This window comes from Falco peregrinus, chromosome 4, assembly GCF_023634155.1.
Source record: "Falco peregrinus isolate bFalPer1 chromosome 4, bFalPer1.pri, whole genome shotgun sequence".
Classification (NCBI taxonomy): Eukaryota; Metazoa; Chordata; class Aves; order Falconiformes; family Falconidae; genus Falco; species Falco peregrinus.
In genome coordinates this window covers 50123621-50140910 of record NC_073724.1, presented here as the reverse complement: position 1 = coordinate 50140910, position 17290 = coordinate 50123621, and the positions used below count along the sequence as shown (strand labels likewise).

The window sequence follows — 17290 nt, the reverse complement described above, 5'->3', positions numbered from 1 at the left end:
AGGAAACTTAAAAATTTTAAAACCTGTAATTCTACTCCATCTGCAACAGTAATTACAACAAGCACTGTCTTATCACGCTTTTCTTAATTATTTCAGTAATGGTTGTTGATTATATTTATTAATAGACTCATATTCACTGCCTCAAAACTGATGGAAAGGCTGACCACTCATTTTGAATTTGTTTCTATCTTTCCCTATCTGAATAGTTATAGAAATTAATATTTTTATGGCAGTTTATTCTGTGCATACAAAAGTGTCAATTATTTTTAACCTCTAAACTAAGAGAAGGCACATTTTCTGCCACTGACTTTTAAGTCTGACATCAATTAAAGTTCTCCCATTAAAAAGAAGTTATTAGAGTAACACGAAGACTTACACAATCAACCTGTCAAAAATACATTCCTGTAAAACCTACAAAAAGAAAGCCTTTCTTGTCGAATAGGCACAATTTGTAGGTGGCAGGCTTTAACTTCAAAATTAAAGCCCAGAGATCCCAAAGATCTTACTTTGCTACCATGTCCATGACAGATAAGAGCAAAAAAATTCTTTTAATAATACATTTAAGTAATAAAATGTGACGGACTATGTAATATACAGGAATGCTGCCATGTTTCTCATCATATTGGCCACTAGGCCAAATAATCCATATAGTGATAGGTTTAAAAATGAGATATATTCTAAGCTGCCTTTATTCTCATACAGTTTATTTAACTGTATGATATGGAAAATATTATATTTTATTTAATATACTAATGACCTACTGGTTGCAATATTCAATGAAAATAGTGCATGCAACTATCACTATCAACAACAATCTAAAGTCTTCTGAATTTAAATAAAAGAGACCACTGAATACAAGGAGTTCTTACTGAAGCAGCAAAACCAGAGGACTACACAAGCAATAAATCTGTACTCGACTCTTTTCCCAGTCACTGCAAATAACCTTTCCTATAAACAGCTTTCATCGATATGACATACTTAAGAAATACAACGAAATTTATTTTTTTAAAAAAATTTTGCTGGGTTTTTGCTTTTGCCATTTCAGAATGGTCTCAATTTTGTTTTCTCTCTCCATAGTTTGATTATTCATAGCTATACTGCTCGTCTTCTTTCCTTTAATATTTCATTTATCAGCCTCACTACAGACAAACCTTCTGCTCTTGCTGAGAACACACTTTTCAGACTTAAAAAGCTCCTTATTACACTGGGAGAAATAAAAATGCAATTCAGTCTATTTCAAAGTGAATCTCCTTCAGGACAGTAAACAAGGTTCCCATGAATAGTGGGGGCAGCATCTGAGCAGCAATCAAATTATTTTTTTCAAACAGTCCGGCTAGCACCTGGTTAAGGCATATTTTCACAGTTACTTAACAAACTAAATAACAGTGTTTCAGTACTCCTTCTGCATTTGCTTTTCAAAAGGCAAGAATTCAGACACTGGATTTAGTGACTGCAATTTAGAACCTCCCCAGGAGACACTGCAGGAATAGAATAAAAATGGTAAGATCAAGAGAAGCATATGCAATAGCCACTGTCTTTCTGATAGAAAATAGAAAAGAAATGAAAAAAAAAAAAAAACCCCAAACACATAAAAGTCATTAAATACACATAGCTGTGAAACAAGTGTAAAAAGACAAAAAGGCTTCCAGCAACTCCTGTTCCATACACAAGTCTACAGACAGAGAACCTGGAATACTTAGAAGGACTATTATTAGCTCATGTTTTCTACTTTATGGGTGGGCTATCTGCACTGGCCTGAATGGCCATGACACATGGCTGCCCAAAGGCAGGATCCGATCTGACCACCTGGATGACAGAAAACACAAATCTCACACTTTGCGTAAGAGAAAGAGCCTTGGGTTCAACCATGCCAACACCAAGGCTAACCTTGACATAATTAACTACTTTTGGACCAGGTGTCACTCAAGACCAAGTAACAAGCCAATTGCTTAGTTGTCTGTTAACTTATGTTCTAACCTACAGGATGGTATCAACTATAGTGCCCCAACAAAGATGGGTTCTCTCCCAGAAAGTCAGAGGGAAAGGGCTTTATGCCTCGCTGAAGCACTTCCTTACTGCTGCCTCAAGTACAGGAGATGAATGATTCCTAGAATGACAAATACCATGGAAGGAAAACGTCTTGTACCCCAGTTAAGGAAGTAATGAGATTATCTCCTGCCTAATGAGAGAATAGAAGTTTTCAGTGAAAAAATAAAGCCTGTCTGGACTACTTGAACTCTGATGGTCATAGGGAGAGGGGAAGGGGGCACAACAGCTCATGTAATTTCAGAAGTAATCTGCACATTTCAGAAAACTATACTTGTAGCCGCATGGACTTGCTTTTTTTAAAGGTTTCTGTTCCATTTCTTATCATATTTTACCACTGTAGTTTAAAATACACCAAAGGCTTCCCAGAATTGTAGCAAACACCTATTTTTATGAGTATTTTCTAAAGCAAATTAACTAAGATTAAGATTTTGCATTATTAGATTTTTTTTCCCCCTTTTATAACATAAAGCTTTTTTACCACAACACAGCACACGGGTCAGTTGGGCACCACATCTACCAAAAGCAGACCCTTTCCTTTTTCATGCACTACATGAACTGAGATGGTAACAAGCAGAAATTCAATCTAGTTGTTAGCTTCAAGTCATGATGGGGGAATGCAGCAAGACTATTTAAGTCCTACTTCTCTTCCTGTCAGAAGTATTCCTCTCAGCTAGCAAAACAAGTGGGCAATATGAGATTGTAGACTCTCTCTCCTTACATGGACGTACTCATGGCTTGCAAGGCACTAGCAAACCTTTCATTTAATGATCTGCAATGAAACACGAGTGCTAGACGACAACAGCAGCAGAGACATGAACGCGCTGACTCTTGACAAATGGCCCACTCTCATTAGCACTACTGACATTGATGAATTACCTAGGAAAATAATGCACTGACCTCTTTTAACTACAGAAAATCTCTGATTTAATAGGCTCCTTTTTTTTTTTAAAAAAAAATTAAATCACAATCATGACAAGCCTAAAAGCATAATGGTACATGTGACCTTCATTTTGTGCCTTTTAGCATTTAACAAAAGCATATTTACCTCAATGCAAAAGCAGAAAGGCTACAAATTAACTCCTGCCTTCATGCTGTAGAAGTTTAATCAACTACAGAGCCTTCCTATTTTCACTCCAGATGCCCCTAAAACTGGATAACTCCCATTTTAATTATATCTTATATCTAACCATGAAATTTTATACATTTAGATACAGTCCCACTCAAACTAGTTTTAGAGGATCTGGTGGAAATCAAACTCAGTGAAATGAAAAATGAGGTAATTTACTTGCTTTTAAAAGCTTGCTAGAAAGGTGAATATTCTCAGCTGGTTTCAGCCCACATTAGCAGTGGTAAAATATGAATCCTCATGGCCAGACAAGTCAGCAAAGTAAGAGTTTTTATTTAAACTCCATCACCTGTCAGTGAAAAATTGTTCCCTGCAGATTTTTCTACTAATTCATTTTTTTAAGTTTTTACACGACTACTATTTAAAGAGACACTGAAGAAGTACTATACTGTTCTTTGGAGCAGACGTTCTGATTTTCAAATCCACTTTTCAGCACAAATTGTAATCTACTACTAAAATCCTGGGCTTTGGAGATACTTCAAGAATCTTTTCATAAAAATACAATTCTGTTCATTAAAAAAAAAAAAAGTATGGTGTGAAAGCTTCACAAAGCACATCCCAAAACCTATCTAGCTCATCCACCTAAATGTAGTAAGACTTTTTTGCCTCTTCAGTTTCCTTTACAGATTATCAGAAAAATAAATAAAAAAAATATTTGAGTAATCTAAACAAAAAAGTCTATAAATAAATAATATCTTTCTTACTGCAATATTTACTTATGTAACAACCATCATACCTCTGTAACTTCAAAGAGGAATTAATTCAGAAAATTTGTACAGCCTTGCTGTATGCAAAATGTCAGCTATGGGAACAACAGCATTAAACTAGAGTTTAAAGAAAGACAAGATTTTAAATCTTTCATAAATGCCAAGCCAAGGCAAGAACGGACTTCACAGATATTTAAATCCCCATTTTAAAAGATATCATTTTTTATTCAGGACTGCTCTAATAAAAAGACAATGAACGTGATTTCTTATGTATAAGTTAAAATACAAACCCATGGAGTGAGCTAGTTTGGGTTAGCTACAGGAATCATTCCATCCGGATGCACACCAGATTTAGTTCATGCGTTTCAGTATTCATCTGTATGTCAAAACTCATTAAATTTAACAATTCAACACAGTGGCAGTAGATAAGGTGGCCAAAGCACATACGGGTGAAGAATAAGCTAGGTGTTATTAGCAGTACAAGAAGCCCATGAGCACTGTGACTCTCTAGATGGGCGATGTTCTATCCATGTACCAGCTCCAACCTGAAATGACACCTGGGTTCACAATGGAATCTCTCATCCTTCCTTCTCTCTTCACCTCTTCTCTCCCTACAACCCTGCCTCCTCCCCCACCCCCACCCCCCCACCCTGCCCCGGTTTCTATAGAAAGGAAATGTAAATAGGCATGCCAGATTGGAAATGCAGCACATTCCAACCTATTTCTCAAACTGGAAAATTCAGGCACATGGACCCAGGGGTGATGAACCATGTTACCTCACATCTGCACCATACACCTTTAAATCACTTGAAGTACAGTTAAGTTTTTCTCTAGAATTCAAGAAATTACAATTTTGTTGTTCTTCCTGGTTTTGCAGCTCACCTATCATTTCAAAATATGAACCTGGCAAGTTTGAAGCTTTCTATGAGCCCAATTTAACATTTTTGCTATAAGCAGACACAAGCCAAAGTTCACAACAGGAATGCATCTTTTTCTATTTGCATGGATGCTGGTGATGGGTTCTGGTAACAGGAGTACCACAGAGTAGTAGAAAAGATAGAAAAAGAAGAAAGTATTCCTTAACTGTGTTAGAAGTTAAATAAAGCCTATACATATTTAAAAGTTGGCAATATTGGCCAAAGGTTAGTTAAGCAGATAAATATATTGTTGTATTATTAAAAATGTGATATTATTTCTTCAAAACACTTTAGAAAAGTGTTAGTGTTGAAAAAGAAACTAAAAGACATGCTGTTATATCCTTGCCATTTCCACACTCAGGGAAAAAAGGACTAGTATTTTCATGCTGGATGCATGAAAGTTGTCCCTTCGTGTTTCCAGAACACCTCAGCATAGCTCCAAGTTTCTTCAGTCTAACTTTCCCCTCCTACTCTCTAGCTTCCTCTTGCCATCTGTACTGAACACAAAGTAAAATTAGAAGACATTGGTTAGAATAGACAAGAAAGGGATTCACCTTCCCAGACTTTACCTGTGTAAGAGTTCCAGACTCCCTCTGTACTCAACACAGCTATAAGCATGTACACAGAGAAAAATTCATCCTGTGTATTTTAAATACAAAGCCTGGAATGTAATGCCTTCCAGGTGCGCTTAGGCAAATTTGTTTAACATAGATTGGCACTATACATTAATATAAAATCTTGCAACATGACTCCTATCCTTATTAGGTTCTATCAACCTAATGACATGACTAGCACAGATGCATTGGGGCAGAAATTTATGTCTTTCCTTCCATGAACCGACATGATCAAAGATATCTTCAAAACCTTTGCGTGAAATAGTTTGTATAAGAGTAGAACTGTACAAACCCAGCAGGATATGTGCTTTCTGACACTGCCAAAAATATCTAAAAATCATTACTGTTAAAATTATTTTTATTCCAAGTGCTGTTGGAAAGTTATGAGGTATTGATTCCCTGTGTTTAGTAAAGGTGATCAAGAAAGGGTTATGGTCAATGTTACAAAAATAGAGCTATATATTACATTTACCACTCTCTTCTCATTGTTCATTGATTGGTTTTAAAGTGTTAGATTACTTTATACTGTTTGTGACTTACAACATCCATTGCATGCAATTTCTGAAAGAATACTCTATAAACACAACCATTCCTATAATCTGTACATCTAGTAGGAGCACTAATGTGATCATAAATTGCCTAGACACAAACCTAATTCTTCCATCCGTTCTGGATGCAGCTATTATGTTTTTCAGACTAAACCAGGATCAGTATCCTGCATTTCAGCTAAAAATAAAAATTAATTTCTCAGCTGGTTTTAGTATGATCCAAAAGAGTCTCTCTGTGCTCAATTTTAATGTGTATTTACTTTCCCTACTTACTTTAGTAATATGTAATTTCAGTAAACTAAAAATATCTGCATGAACCGGATGAATAATTTTATGCGTATTATATATACATAAATCTTGCACAAGAGGAAAAAAAGTGTACCTGCAAATATACCTGAAATGTGAGGTGTTTGCACCTATGCAACATTTAGGGAGGAGCTTTTGGAATTACATTCATCACTCATTTGCATGACAGAGCAATATTCTCTAGACCTTGTCCTGTAATCCTCCTAAATATAACCTTTCAAATTTATGAATTTCTGAACACCTCAAAGATTCTGTGTTCCAAAGAACCACTGATTAGCAAAAAAACCCCAACTTTCTCCACAGATTGTCACTGTCCCACTTGATACAGATTTTACCCCAATTTACACCCTGAAGCTCACACAAGCAGAATTCAAACAAAGGTAGACTTCGGAATGCAAGAGGTGGCTTGGACTTTTTATGTTTTTAATAACCATTTATATCAGTAAAGAGTCTAGATCTCATGCCTAACATACCATAGTCATATGAGACTAGAAACAGTAACTTTATGCTAGTGGAAGGGAAAGATATCATGAAGTCCTATGACACAATTCAGAAATTATATATCAGACCTCCTGAATGGTATGCAACACTTCAAAATTTAAAAAAAGTATTTTTGAGCATGAAAAAAGTGGATCTGGCTCTTATCTTGATATGGCTTGGGTTTATTATTCAGCTTGCTTACCCCACCCCTCCCACCTCCCAAATATGAATTTTTGTATCTGATAGCCATTCCACAGTCAAGTATCTTGATGATATGGGGTTACAATGATTTTACTCACTTGAAGTACTACCATCCATGCTTGGCAACTGCTGACCCTTACTCAAAACTTATGTCAATTAAAGTTTAATTTCTTCGTATGTGTCGTGTACACATATATGCACAGTCTTAAGAATTTATAATCACTTTTAAACCATGCTGGGTTTAAATTAATTAATTAACTAATTAACCGATGTCAATGTTTTGTAGTCAGATCTATTATCTGAAAACTATTTGGGCATATTTAGTTTTTTTTTAAAAAAAATTATTCAAACAATTTAAATAAGATCAACACAGAAGATCAAATGAGGAGTTACATGCAAGGCTGAATCAAAATTTCCATTTCAACATAAACAGATATTTTCAAATATATTTTTTCTTATACTGGAGCCATTTGGAATGCTAATATTGAATATCATCACATACCACAACAGTTGTGCAAAGTTGCACTGGAAATATTAGGTTATAATCTTACACTGGTTGAAAAGGTAGAAGGCGGGGCCACCACCCTGCAGGACCTGGACAAACTGGAGGAATGGGAAGACCAGAACCTTATAAAATTCAACAAGGACAAATGCCAAGTCCTGTCCAGGGGAGTAGAAGAGCCCCTGCACCACCTTCGTCTGGGAACAGAGTAACCAGGGAGCAGCTCTGCAAGAAAGGCCCTGGAGTGGTGATGTGCACGTGAGCCTGGAACCCCAGCAGCAAAGGCAGCCAACAGTCTCCTTGGCTGCATGAAAAGGGGAATGGGACTTAGATCTAGGGAAGGGATTGTTCCTTTCTACATAGTGCTCCTTAGACCACATCTAGACACCGCATTCTGTTTGGATGAACTGCAGGGACCTCACAGAGGGTCCCCGCAGTGGGGGCTGGAGAGGGGAAGCCGGAGGAGCTGGGCTGGGTCATCCTGGAGAAGAGACAGCTTCAGGGGCACTAGTAGTGTGCCTAGCACCTACAAGGAGTGATTAGGAAGTTGGAGCTGTGCCTCTTAAAGTGGTGCACGGCAGGACAGTGAAAGAAACTGTCAGAAACTGAAACAAGAGAGGAGAAACTTTTCCCCTTAGAGACAGCCAGGCAGGGGATCAGGTTGCCCTAAGAGGCTGTGCTGTTTCTATGCAGTCCATAGCTGACCTTGCTTTGAGCCCAAGGCAGGATAAAAGACCTTCTAAGGTCTCTTCAAACTGATTTTTTCTATGATTTTTCTATCACTCTGTGATTAGATACTACTTCCATGAGCTTACCCCATAACATTAAAGTGATGTGTATGTCTCTGGAGGATTGGTGCTTTCTGTGCAGCCCAATGATTGGGATCATTGCAATTGTATTTTAAATGTGTTTTTCCAAAGACTTAGAGGATGAAATACACACATTCCATAGACTTCAAAAGATAAAAATATAATAAGATTTTAATACCTGAATCACATAACCTTATTTTAAGCCAAGTAGCATGATAAGTATTTTAAACCCATCTACCTTTACTGGGAACGAATTTGCTAATACAAAAGACTTCACAGCAAAAAGAGAAGAAAAAAATAATAGTTTTATGTCCACAGGCCAAACTATTCAAAGATACTAGCTTTACTTAGAAGACATAGGAGCATTTTAAGCTCCATGGAAAACTTCACATTACATAGCTAAATCTTATTTCAAGTTGGAAAAGGAAATATCCTCATATTTAAGGGCTCACGAATATTATTTTTCCCCCTTTTTTCCTGAAAATAAACAAGCTAAAACCACATTCATTTACATTTCCACTTACAACGTTTCTTGAGCATAAATAAAATCAAAAGAAACGTTAAAAAACCCCACCACTCATAAGCCTGGAATTATTCTTAAAATGGATTGCACCACACTATTGCAGGAATATTTACCTTCATGGGGTTTGATGCAAGCTATGTAACTGTTTAAAACAAGCAGTATTCACTTTATTCAAGTGCCACAGATGTCAGTGTAACATTTGTTTGAGTCATTAGATCAACACTAACAATTTAAAATCTTGCAATGATTGTTCTTAGATAGCTGACAGAAAACCAACATTCTTCTTAACAAACCTGGACTAGAACCTAACACTAAGATGAACACATGTTGAACTACCTTTCTGCTTTGTTGAGTGATCAGCTGAAAATTGTCTAAGCTTTGCCCTTCCTAGTATAATAGTGAATAGGATGTTAAAATCTGAATTACATTTGTTAAATTCTATGTTAGATTTGTTAAGTCTACATTAGATTTGTTAAATTTTAAATTAATTTTAAGTTACATTTGTTACATTCTAAACTCTAAGTCTGATCATATAGATGTTCATATATAATTGGGTTTGAAATTTATTATTAAAATGAGTTATTTACAAAAACCTCAACCTTCTAATATTTTCCTTACACATGTAAAGAAAGCAAGATAAAGATGAAAACAAACTAATATAGTAAACCTAAAAGACCTGGATTTCTAAAGACAGAAATTTTAGGAAGCAGAAGTTGTGAAAATTTAAAACTTGTCCAAATTGGAATTGTTCATTAACAAGTTTGTAGAGAAGGCTTTACTCAATTGTTGTATTTGCACTTATTTGAACAGAAGAAATCTGTTATGTCAATGATCAACATTTAACCCATGATCAGTTACTGTACAGATCAGAAGAGTAGTGGGAAATGAGATTGAGCTCACTTGCCTATCATAATGACTAAACCTTTACTTAGCAGTTCATTGAATCTTCGTTAGATAGTTTGAACATCCTAAACTTCTTTCTGAAGCTGCATAGTTGATCAGAAAGCCCACAGGTGAAGTGTGTTCAGGCGTTTAGATACCATATGACTCAACTGAAGTCTCCACCACCAAAATTCACACCTAGAATAGAGGGCTGGTTTGATTCTGATCCATTTCAGCCTTAAAACAGCAACAGTGCTTGGAATAGAGTGGTGTTAATAGCAAGAAAATGGGGGGAAATGATACTACATTAACAGGAATGAAAAGGACTACAGTTCTCTAACACATAATCAAGTAGAGACATTCGTATGGCTTTACAAAGCCAATGTTTTTGGGGGTTTTTAACGTTTATTTTCAGTAAGTTGTGCAAATAAGGTACACAGATGGTAGCAAATAAAATCACATTTGTCCTGCCCCACACACGAATGACAGTTCTCACGGGATGCACTCTTTCAGTCTTTATGGGTGAGTGCTCTCAAGCAGGGATAAAAGGAATATCCTGCTGTAAATATTTTTGCTGTGAATATCTCCTAAGACAAATCCTATGGTGAAAACAATTATTTCTCCTAAGCTATTATCAGAAATGAATGCTTTTTGACACTTCCAAATTATCGTTACTCCCACAGAAGACAGAGATTATTAATTCAGCTCTTCAGATGCCATATAAAGGGAAAGCAATGACAGAAAAATGCAAAACCTGTTTTGCACGATGTTTTCAGGATCATGCCCAGCTAACCTTACCACTGTCATCTAAATTAGGTCCCTAGCCCTGTTCTTCTGGGCAGACTGATTTCTTCATGTATCAAATCATCACTCCTGTACTCTTATTCCATTACATAGTTATCCAATCCATTCTTCTCTTACCTATATATCCCACACCCATGATACATTCAGCCAGCCAAAATTTGCTTGAAATAAAATTATTTTCCATAATACTTACTTTCTTTCTGTGTCAAATAGGCTCAGCATATACCTGTGATTCTTTTTTTTTTAATTACATCATGCATCACAGACATACAAGGATGTCGGGTGTTGAATTACAATAGGATGAAGGACCATGACTTATTTTATATTTGAAATATTATGTATCTTTATAAGGTTATAAATGCCCATCTGAAAGAGAAAATTAAAAACAAGCTGGCAATTTTATTAGCAAGTGGAAACAGGTAATTAAAGCCCCTACAGCAATGAGAACTTCTTATGCTATGAAGCTGGAACCACATTTTCATTGGTAACAAAAAGATTTCTGTGGGTCATTTTCATATTCCATAGGGTGGGCTGACCTAGTGGAATGCAATTGCAACAAACTCAGATATGCTGGTAAGAATATAAAAACTAACAGAAGTGAAGCATCTAGATTAAAAGAGACATCTGCAATGCTTTTTCTTTCATCTTACTCCTTGAGAAAAACAAAACTATCTTGATTATTCTACAGTCTTAACTGTTATAAAATCACTACGTTAACCTCTGCAAATCATTCAGGCAACAAGCTATACCATCCTTATCTGACCATTTGCAAGTGAAATAGTACTGTCCTACATTTGGGGTTTTCCTTTATGTGAAGCTCTTATTTCTGATTTAATGTTTCTCTGATAACTAGATTAAAAATCGTAATATGCATATTATCTTTCCCTGCCTTCTGCTTACTCATATACGCTGTCCCTGAGTAATTACCTTCATATTATTAACACACCCGATGTTTTCTACAGTGTCAAGACTACCAAAAAAATTGCTTTTCTCTCCAGAGGCACAATGCTCATTTGTTTGATCTGATGTTTACCCTTGACCATGTACAGCAAACATCCCAACTGCTTCCTATCTCCTTTTCCAAACCCCACTGACTCACAGTTATTTCTATTTTTACCACTTAAATATTTGTCTTTGTGTCCATCTTCCAATTCACTTACTGGATCACATAGTATGCCAGTTCCCCTTTATCTTTGCCCATTGATGATATGTTAATTAGAAACACAATGTAGGAAAAGTAAAAGAACTTTGTGGGCAGGAAACAGATATGCTCGCACTCAAGTAAGTGATGTGAAAGCTGAAAGAGTCTTGGATTTAACACTGAATAGTAAATTAAACAGGAATTTGAAATGGCTTAGATTAGCAACAAAAATGCAAATAGCTCTGTATTTTTTATTTAATCCTACCTTTGTAAAATGGAAAAAAATAAGAGAACTGTGCCTGGAATATTGTGTTCAACTCTGCCTTCTGAATTACTAGAAAGATAATGAAAAATTTGGGTGCATATAAGATTTTTTTTAGGCAGAAAGATTAAAACACATAAATACAGCTTGATGAGAAAGTTTCCAAGGTGTAAAAGGAGTGTAATTTGGCTGGGCTAAATCCAAAAATGCAAGAGCATCTTTAAGCAAATTGCTGGTTTTGAGCCTGATCTTCCTAGGACTTTCAATTTCCTTTTTGTCTTAACATTGCTTCCTTTGAATTTGAGGTAGTCCAAATGAATCATCCAGCGACAGTTACTCATTATTTGCCTTCAGATTTCTGGGACTGGTTAAAAGCTGAATCCCAGAATGGCTGAGCTTGGAAGGCACCACTGGGGATCACAAGAACCCTGGGGAGTATTTTTTGTGCTGCTGATCAGAGCACTGAGAACCTCTGCCTTCACTGCATCCTTTGTCAGCAGGTCATTTCCCCACTCAGTGGCAGGCTCACAGGTCCCCTGATCTTCCTTTTGCTGCCAATATACCACAAGAAGCCCTTTTTCATTGCCCTACCACCACGTATAACAGATTCAAAGGTAAAAATATTTTCATGGTGATAAGGTAAATTTATTACAGGATCTGTATATCCTAAGGGACCTGGGAATCTTTTTTATTTCAGTGGAACATAATAAAGTATCCAGAAAAGCTTACAAGGGTCAGAAACAGAAAGCACGATCTTTTCTCACAATCTTGCTCTTCCCCTTGGGAGCACTGTTCAGACAGAAATGGTTTCTACACGTGTTGACAGGTAATGTGGGAGAAGGGAACAAGACCTATGAATGCATTCTGAGTGACACACTTCGTGACACTGGCAAGTACACTTGAAGCCAGGCATGCGTGGTTGGGACCTGCTGACAAAGGATGCAGAGAAGGCCAAGGGTCTCAGTGCTCTGGTCGGGTACTGATCAGACAACAAGCTTTAAGGTGCTTCAACACAGCGTAGGAGAATCTATGCCTTTCTCCCTCCTTTCTCAGTATATTTCCCACTTAAATGCAGTCCTACTGGGACCTCCCTATAGGCACAGCACTTCCAGCACATGGGCCTGAGTTGTTTGAATGGTGAGGATGGGACAACAGGGGTGGCTGTCTTCCCCTACATCCAGCCATGTCCAGCAGTCTGGCAGGAGATGAGTGTCCCCACGTCCTTGGGGAGGTAGGATTCTTCAGCCAGGGAAGGAAGCAATTAGATTTGGCTCTGAAGGGGGACCTTCCCCAGGATACTAGATTTCTGACAGACTATAGCTTTCATGATCATTCAGGCATGCACCCTCCTGGCACAGGATTTCTTCTGCTGAAGGTTCTCCAGATAGAAGCATATCAAGCTGGTCCAGACCACAGCATTTAAGGCAACTTATCAGACCTGGACACCTCTGGTTCTGGCTGGGGCAGCAGCTGGTCTGACACTGCTCCCCTCATAAAAAAGAGCAGAGGAACCTCGAACTGCACCAAGTGCCACTGCACAAAGACACGCACAGGAAAGGTCATGAGCCCATCAGCCCTCTTACAAAGCCTGGTTCTTGGTTTTTTTTCCTTTTTCTCCCTACACAGAGAGACATCATGATGCCTCCTGCCACTAGACACCCACAGCCTCCAGAGCCTCTCCACCCCTGTTGTGTCAAGGTGTACTCACTAGACACGCTTAGCAACCCTGCCCAGAGCTCCTCCTCAAGACCACCATGTCAAAACATGGTTTGCAAAAAAAGCTGCTTCTAGCAAAGACCCTCCTTAAACATAGCTGCATAATTTTGGCCTAGCATGCAGATAGGGAAGAAGGGTATGGGAAATAATGTAGTATGTTCTATGACCCCAGACACCACCTGGAACAGACATGTCATGGGTTTCCTGCACAGAGACACTTGAGAAGGACTAAACAATACGAGCACAGGTTGCACTGAAGAAATCTTAGCAAAAAAGCAGGCAGCAGAGGGCCACCATCTCTCCATACATGGTACCCATGTTTTTTCCCTGGTAACTCACAGGGGTTTGCAAGATGAGAGAGTAACAATCTGTGTCTATACAAGCAGAGGCACTGCAGGGGACCCTGGATAGGGATGTGAAACCTTATGAGTGGTCCTGGGCAAACAGGGGAGAAACGCAGAAAAATCACTTCATGCTTTGAGACTACCTTCATAAATAGAAGTAAGCAAGATCAAAATCCTTAGGGGATACATGTAATACCTCTTAATGCCAGGAGAAGCCTTGGAAAATATTGAATTGGGCCACGTTCAACTGAAACAAATATTTTCCCAAGACAAATTATGAAGGAGCTCATAATCTGCCTGCTCAGTGATTGAGAAGAAGCCAGCAAAAGTGGGCTTTATATTTCTTCTGCTAATTAATATCTATTGCTATCTTTCTGTGACCACTCTGGATTCAGTTCTCATATCTTTACTCACGATGGCTACGGTCTTCCTCAGTAATTGTTTCCACTGAAAGCATGCATATAGAAGGTAATTCAGAGAATCTGTGTATTGTCTTCAGTCTTTCCCAACACATTCTGGTGAACACTGCTGAAGAGACTAGTCAGGCTCTACATCCTTGTTTCTGCTTAGATACTCACTCAGTGTCATGGAAGCTTTAAGAACATTTCATTACAAAATTTATATAGAAGACACATTGTTAATGCTACCTTCAATTTAAATCCCCAAATGACAAGCTGAACATCTGTGAAACACAAACAGAACAATCCACAAGCCCATTATTGCTGTATCACCATCTTTTTTGTACAGGGGCTTGACTTCCAAAAAGTCTGTTGGCTATCACTCTATACTACTTAAGACTGTACTGCAGTCTCAAAGGTCCTGGCAACCAAGATTTTGATTTGATAGACATTCTGTCTTTCTAAAACATATCACCAGAAGACTATGGGTGAAGAGATAACCTGTGCTATAAGCAGCACATGCCCATAGAAAGAATTTTAGCAAGAACAGTTCAGACCTTTCTTTTTAGGGTTATCATTGGCTCTGCCTCAGACACTCCCATATGATTAATCATATCAATTATGCAGGTTTTAAGGCTTTGGGGTAAATAACATGAAGGGAAACTGACAGAGCTGAGAAACTAAAATAAACAATGCAAATAAAAAAGTATTAGTGTGAACTTAAGAGTATCTTTTGCCCTAAATATGCAGAAAAATAAGCAAGGAATTATGCTTTGTTAAATCAACTACACTTTAAACTTTAACTTCATGTCTAGTACTCTATATTCCAGTTTCCATTTACACCTTTCAACCACAGTTTCAAAAACTTGAGGTGTTTGGAAAAATATTAAACCGTTGTATGTGTTAACTACACGTTGTCCCTTAAAAACCTGCTGACGAATGACCTGCAGAAGAACTTCCATTATTCAAAACAATAATTATTAATTAAACAACAACTTGAGCTGTTGTTAGCAGCTCATCACACTTTCACTCATAGCTGGTAAGCAGCTGGTCAAAAGAAGTAATTGCTTTTAGATAAAGAGGTTTACTCATGGGATCACAGAGTAAAGTTCTATTCAGTCTAAACTGGGACATCCCACTTTCTCTTGGCAATGGAATGTCCATGAAAATGTGCAGATGACAAACTACATTTAAATTGTATTTAACAACAAAGCAACAGTTTAGTATCACTACCGAGCTAAAGATAAGATTGAGGGTGATAAAAGCAGGAATTACTGAGGCATTGTTTCTCTCGGTGTTCCACTGTGCTCCCACCACCTTTACGCATTCTATCTGCAGTATACAAAAATAAAATGATCTGCTCTCCTCCCACATTTCAGTTTCCAAAAACAAATTAGGAACACAGGTTTATTTTAAGGACCCTTTCTCCAAACGTTGTCGTTGGAGGATCCATTGTTTATCTAGAGAAAAAAAAAAAAAAAGAAGACAGGTTTAAAGTGATAAATTTAAAATTGTACCTGAAGAACTCCATGAAAGAGAAGCCATAACCATGCTGTTCAGCAATTCCTGCACAAACAACATTCGCAGATGCTCCAATCAATGTTCCATTACCTGCGGTTCAGAAAACAAATACCAGTTTATAGTTGTGCTTTGTTTTTTACTCTTCCTCTGTTTATTCTGTGCTAAAGTCCCAAGACATACTAGTTAGAATAGAAAAATCAATTTCTGTTGCATAGGCCTGAAAAACACACGGACAGTGTCTCCACATCCTATAAATAGCTTCATGCTTTGAAAGATAAGCCTGGTATTATCCTCTGATTCTACACAAGCCAGAAAAAAAGGGAAGGAGCATAACACCAATCTAGCAGTTGTCAAAATGACACCAGAGACTTGCATTCAGATAAACTTACTGATTTTTTGTTTTACATGCAAGAAGTTGCCATCAGATGAGCTGAAAACAAAGGGCAAGATAGTTTGAGGATGCTAAGAAACCTGCATGCCTTTTTTCCTTACACAAACTTGACATTGACAGATTAGTGTCTTTTTTTACAGAGAGGGTAACTAATAGCTAAGAATTATTTTTTTTAACAGAAATTTAAAACAAAATAAGTGGGACAGTGGAATCTGCTTCCCATCTCTCTACTAAGGCAAAAGAATCACTACAGATACAAGGTTTTCTTACCAAACAACAATAGTTCTTTAATACATAAAGGAACTTAACTTTATTCAGTGAACTTTACCAAATTACATTATACAAGTCCCCTTAGGAGAGGGACACACCAAAGGAAAATTATATGCCATGTTTACAAAGTACATCTATCCTCTTGAAGGAACCGCATACTTCTCCTAAGCCTTTCCAGCGTCAGTAAACTGTCAGTAATCTAGCAATGTAGAGTAGTTAGGTATTTAGAGCTCATAAAGACTACCCCATTTTCTATAGCTTTCCCATGAGTCATGCCTCAGACTTAAGAAATGCTGTATACTTGACTTCCACAAAACAGATGTCTTCAGCAAATGTTTCTGATCTAAGGCACAACTTAGGAAGTGACAGTGACTCCTACATTCTGTTCCTTAACTGAAATTTTGAACAAAAGAGGTAACAATCTAGGAGACTTTTTTTATATATATATTATGGCATGTCATTTATTTTGCCTTATATCACTACATTAACAATCCATTGTTCTAAGCACAAGTCTTTCTTTGCTCCTATTGGCATATAGTTACTCTTTTCATTTTGGCCCTGTTAAACGTCACTGCTCAGTGGAGACTCTTCTAGTCTGACTTTGAGAGAAACAGATCAGAAGGCAATCGATGCTCTAGTTAATTGTTTAGACTTAGTAAAGTCAGGTCAGCCAGATACCAGTTTACCAAAGAACAGGCAGGTCAGAAAAGTAGAAGGATTATTCCCCTAAGGATTTACACATGGTACCCATATGGCCTTGTGCACCTGGAAGTGCACAC

At 37.4% G+C, this 17290-nt stretch overlaps 1 protein-coding gene across 1 annotated transcript in view; it reads right to left on the bottom strand.

Annotated features, from left to right (window-relative positions):
- Positions 1 to 17290, bottom strand: part of OCA2 (OCA2 melanosomal transmembrane protein) — a 177834-nt gene that overhangs the window by 28118 nt on the left and 132426 nt on the right. Inside the window, exon 22 of the mRNA XM_027788838.2 lies at positions 15847 to 15940. Within this exon, the coding sequence (XP_027644639.1) occupies positions 15847 to 15940 (94 nt within the window). The remainder of the gene's footprint in view (positions 1 to 15846; positions 15941 to 17290) is intronic.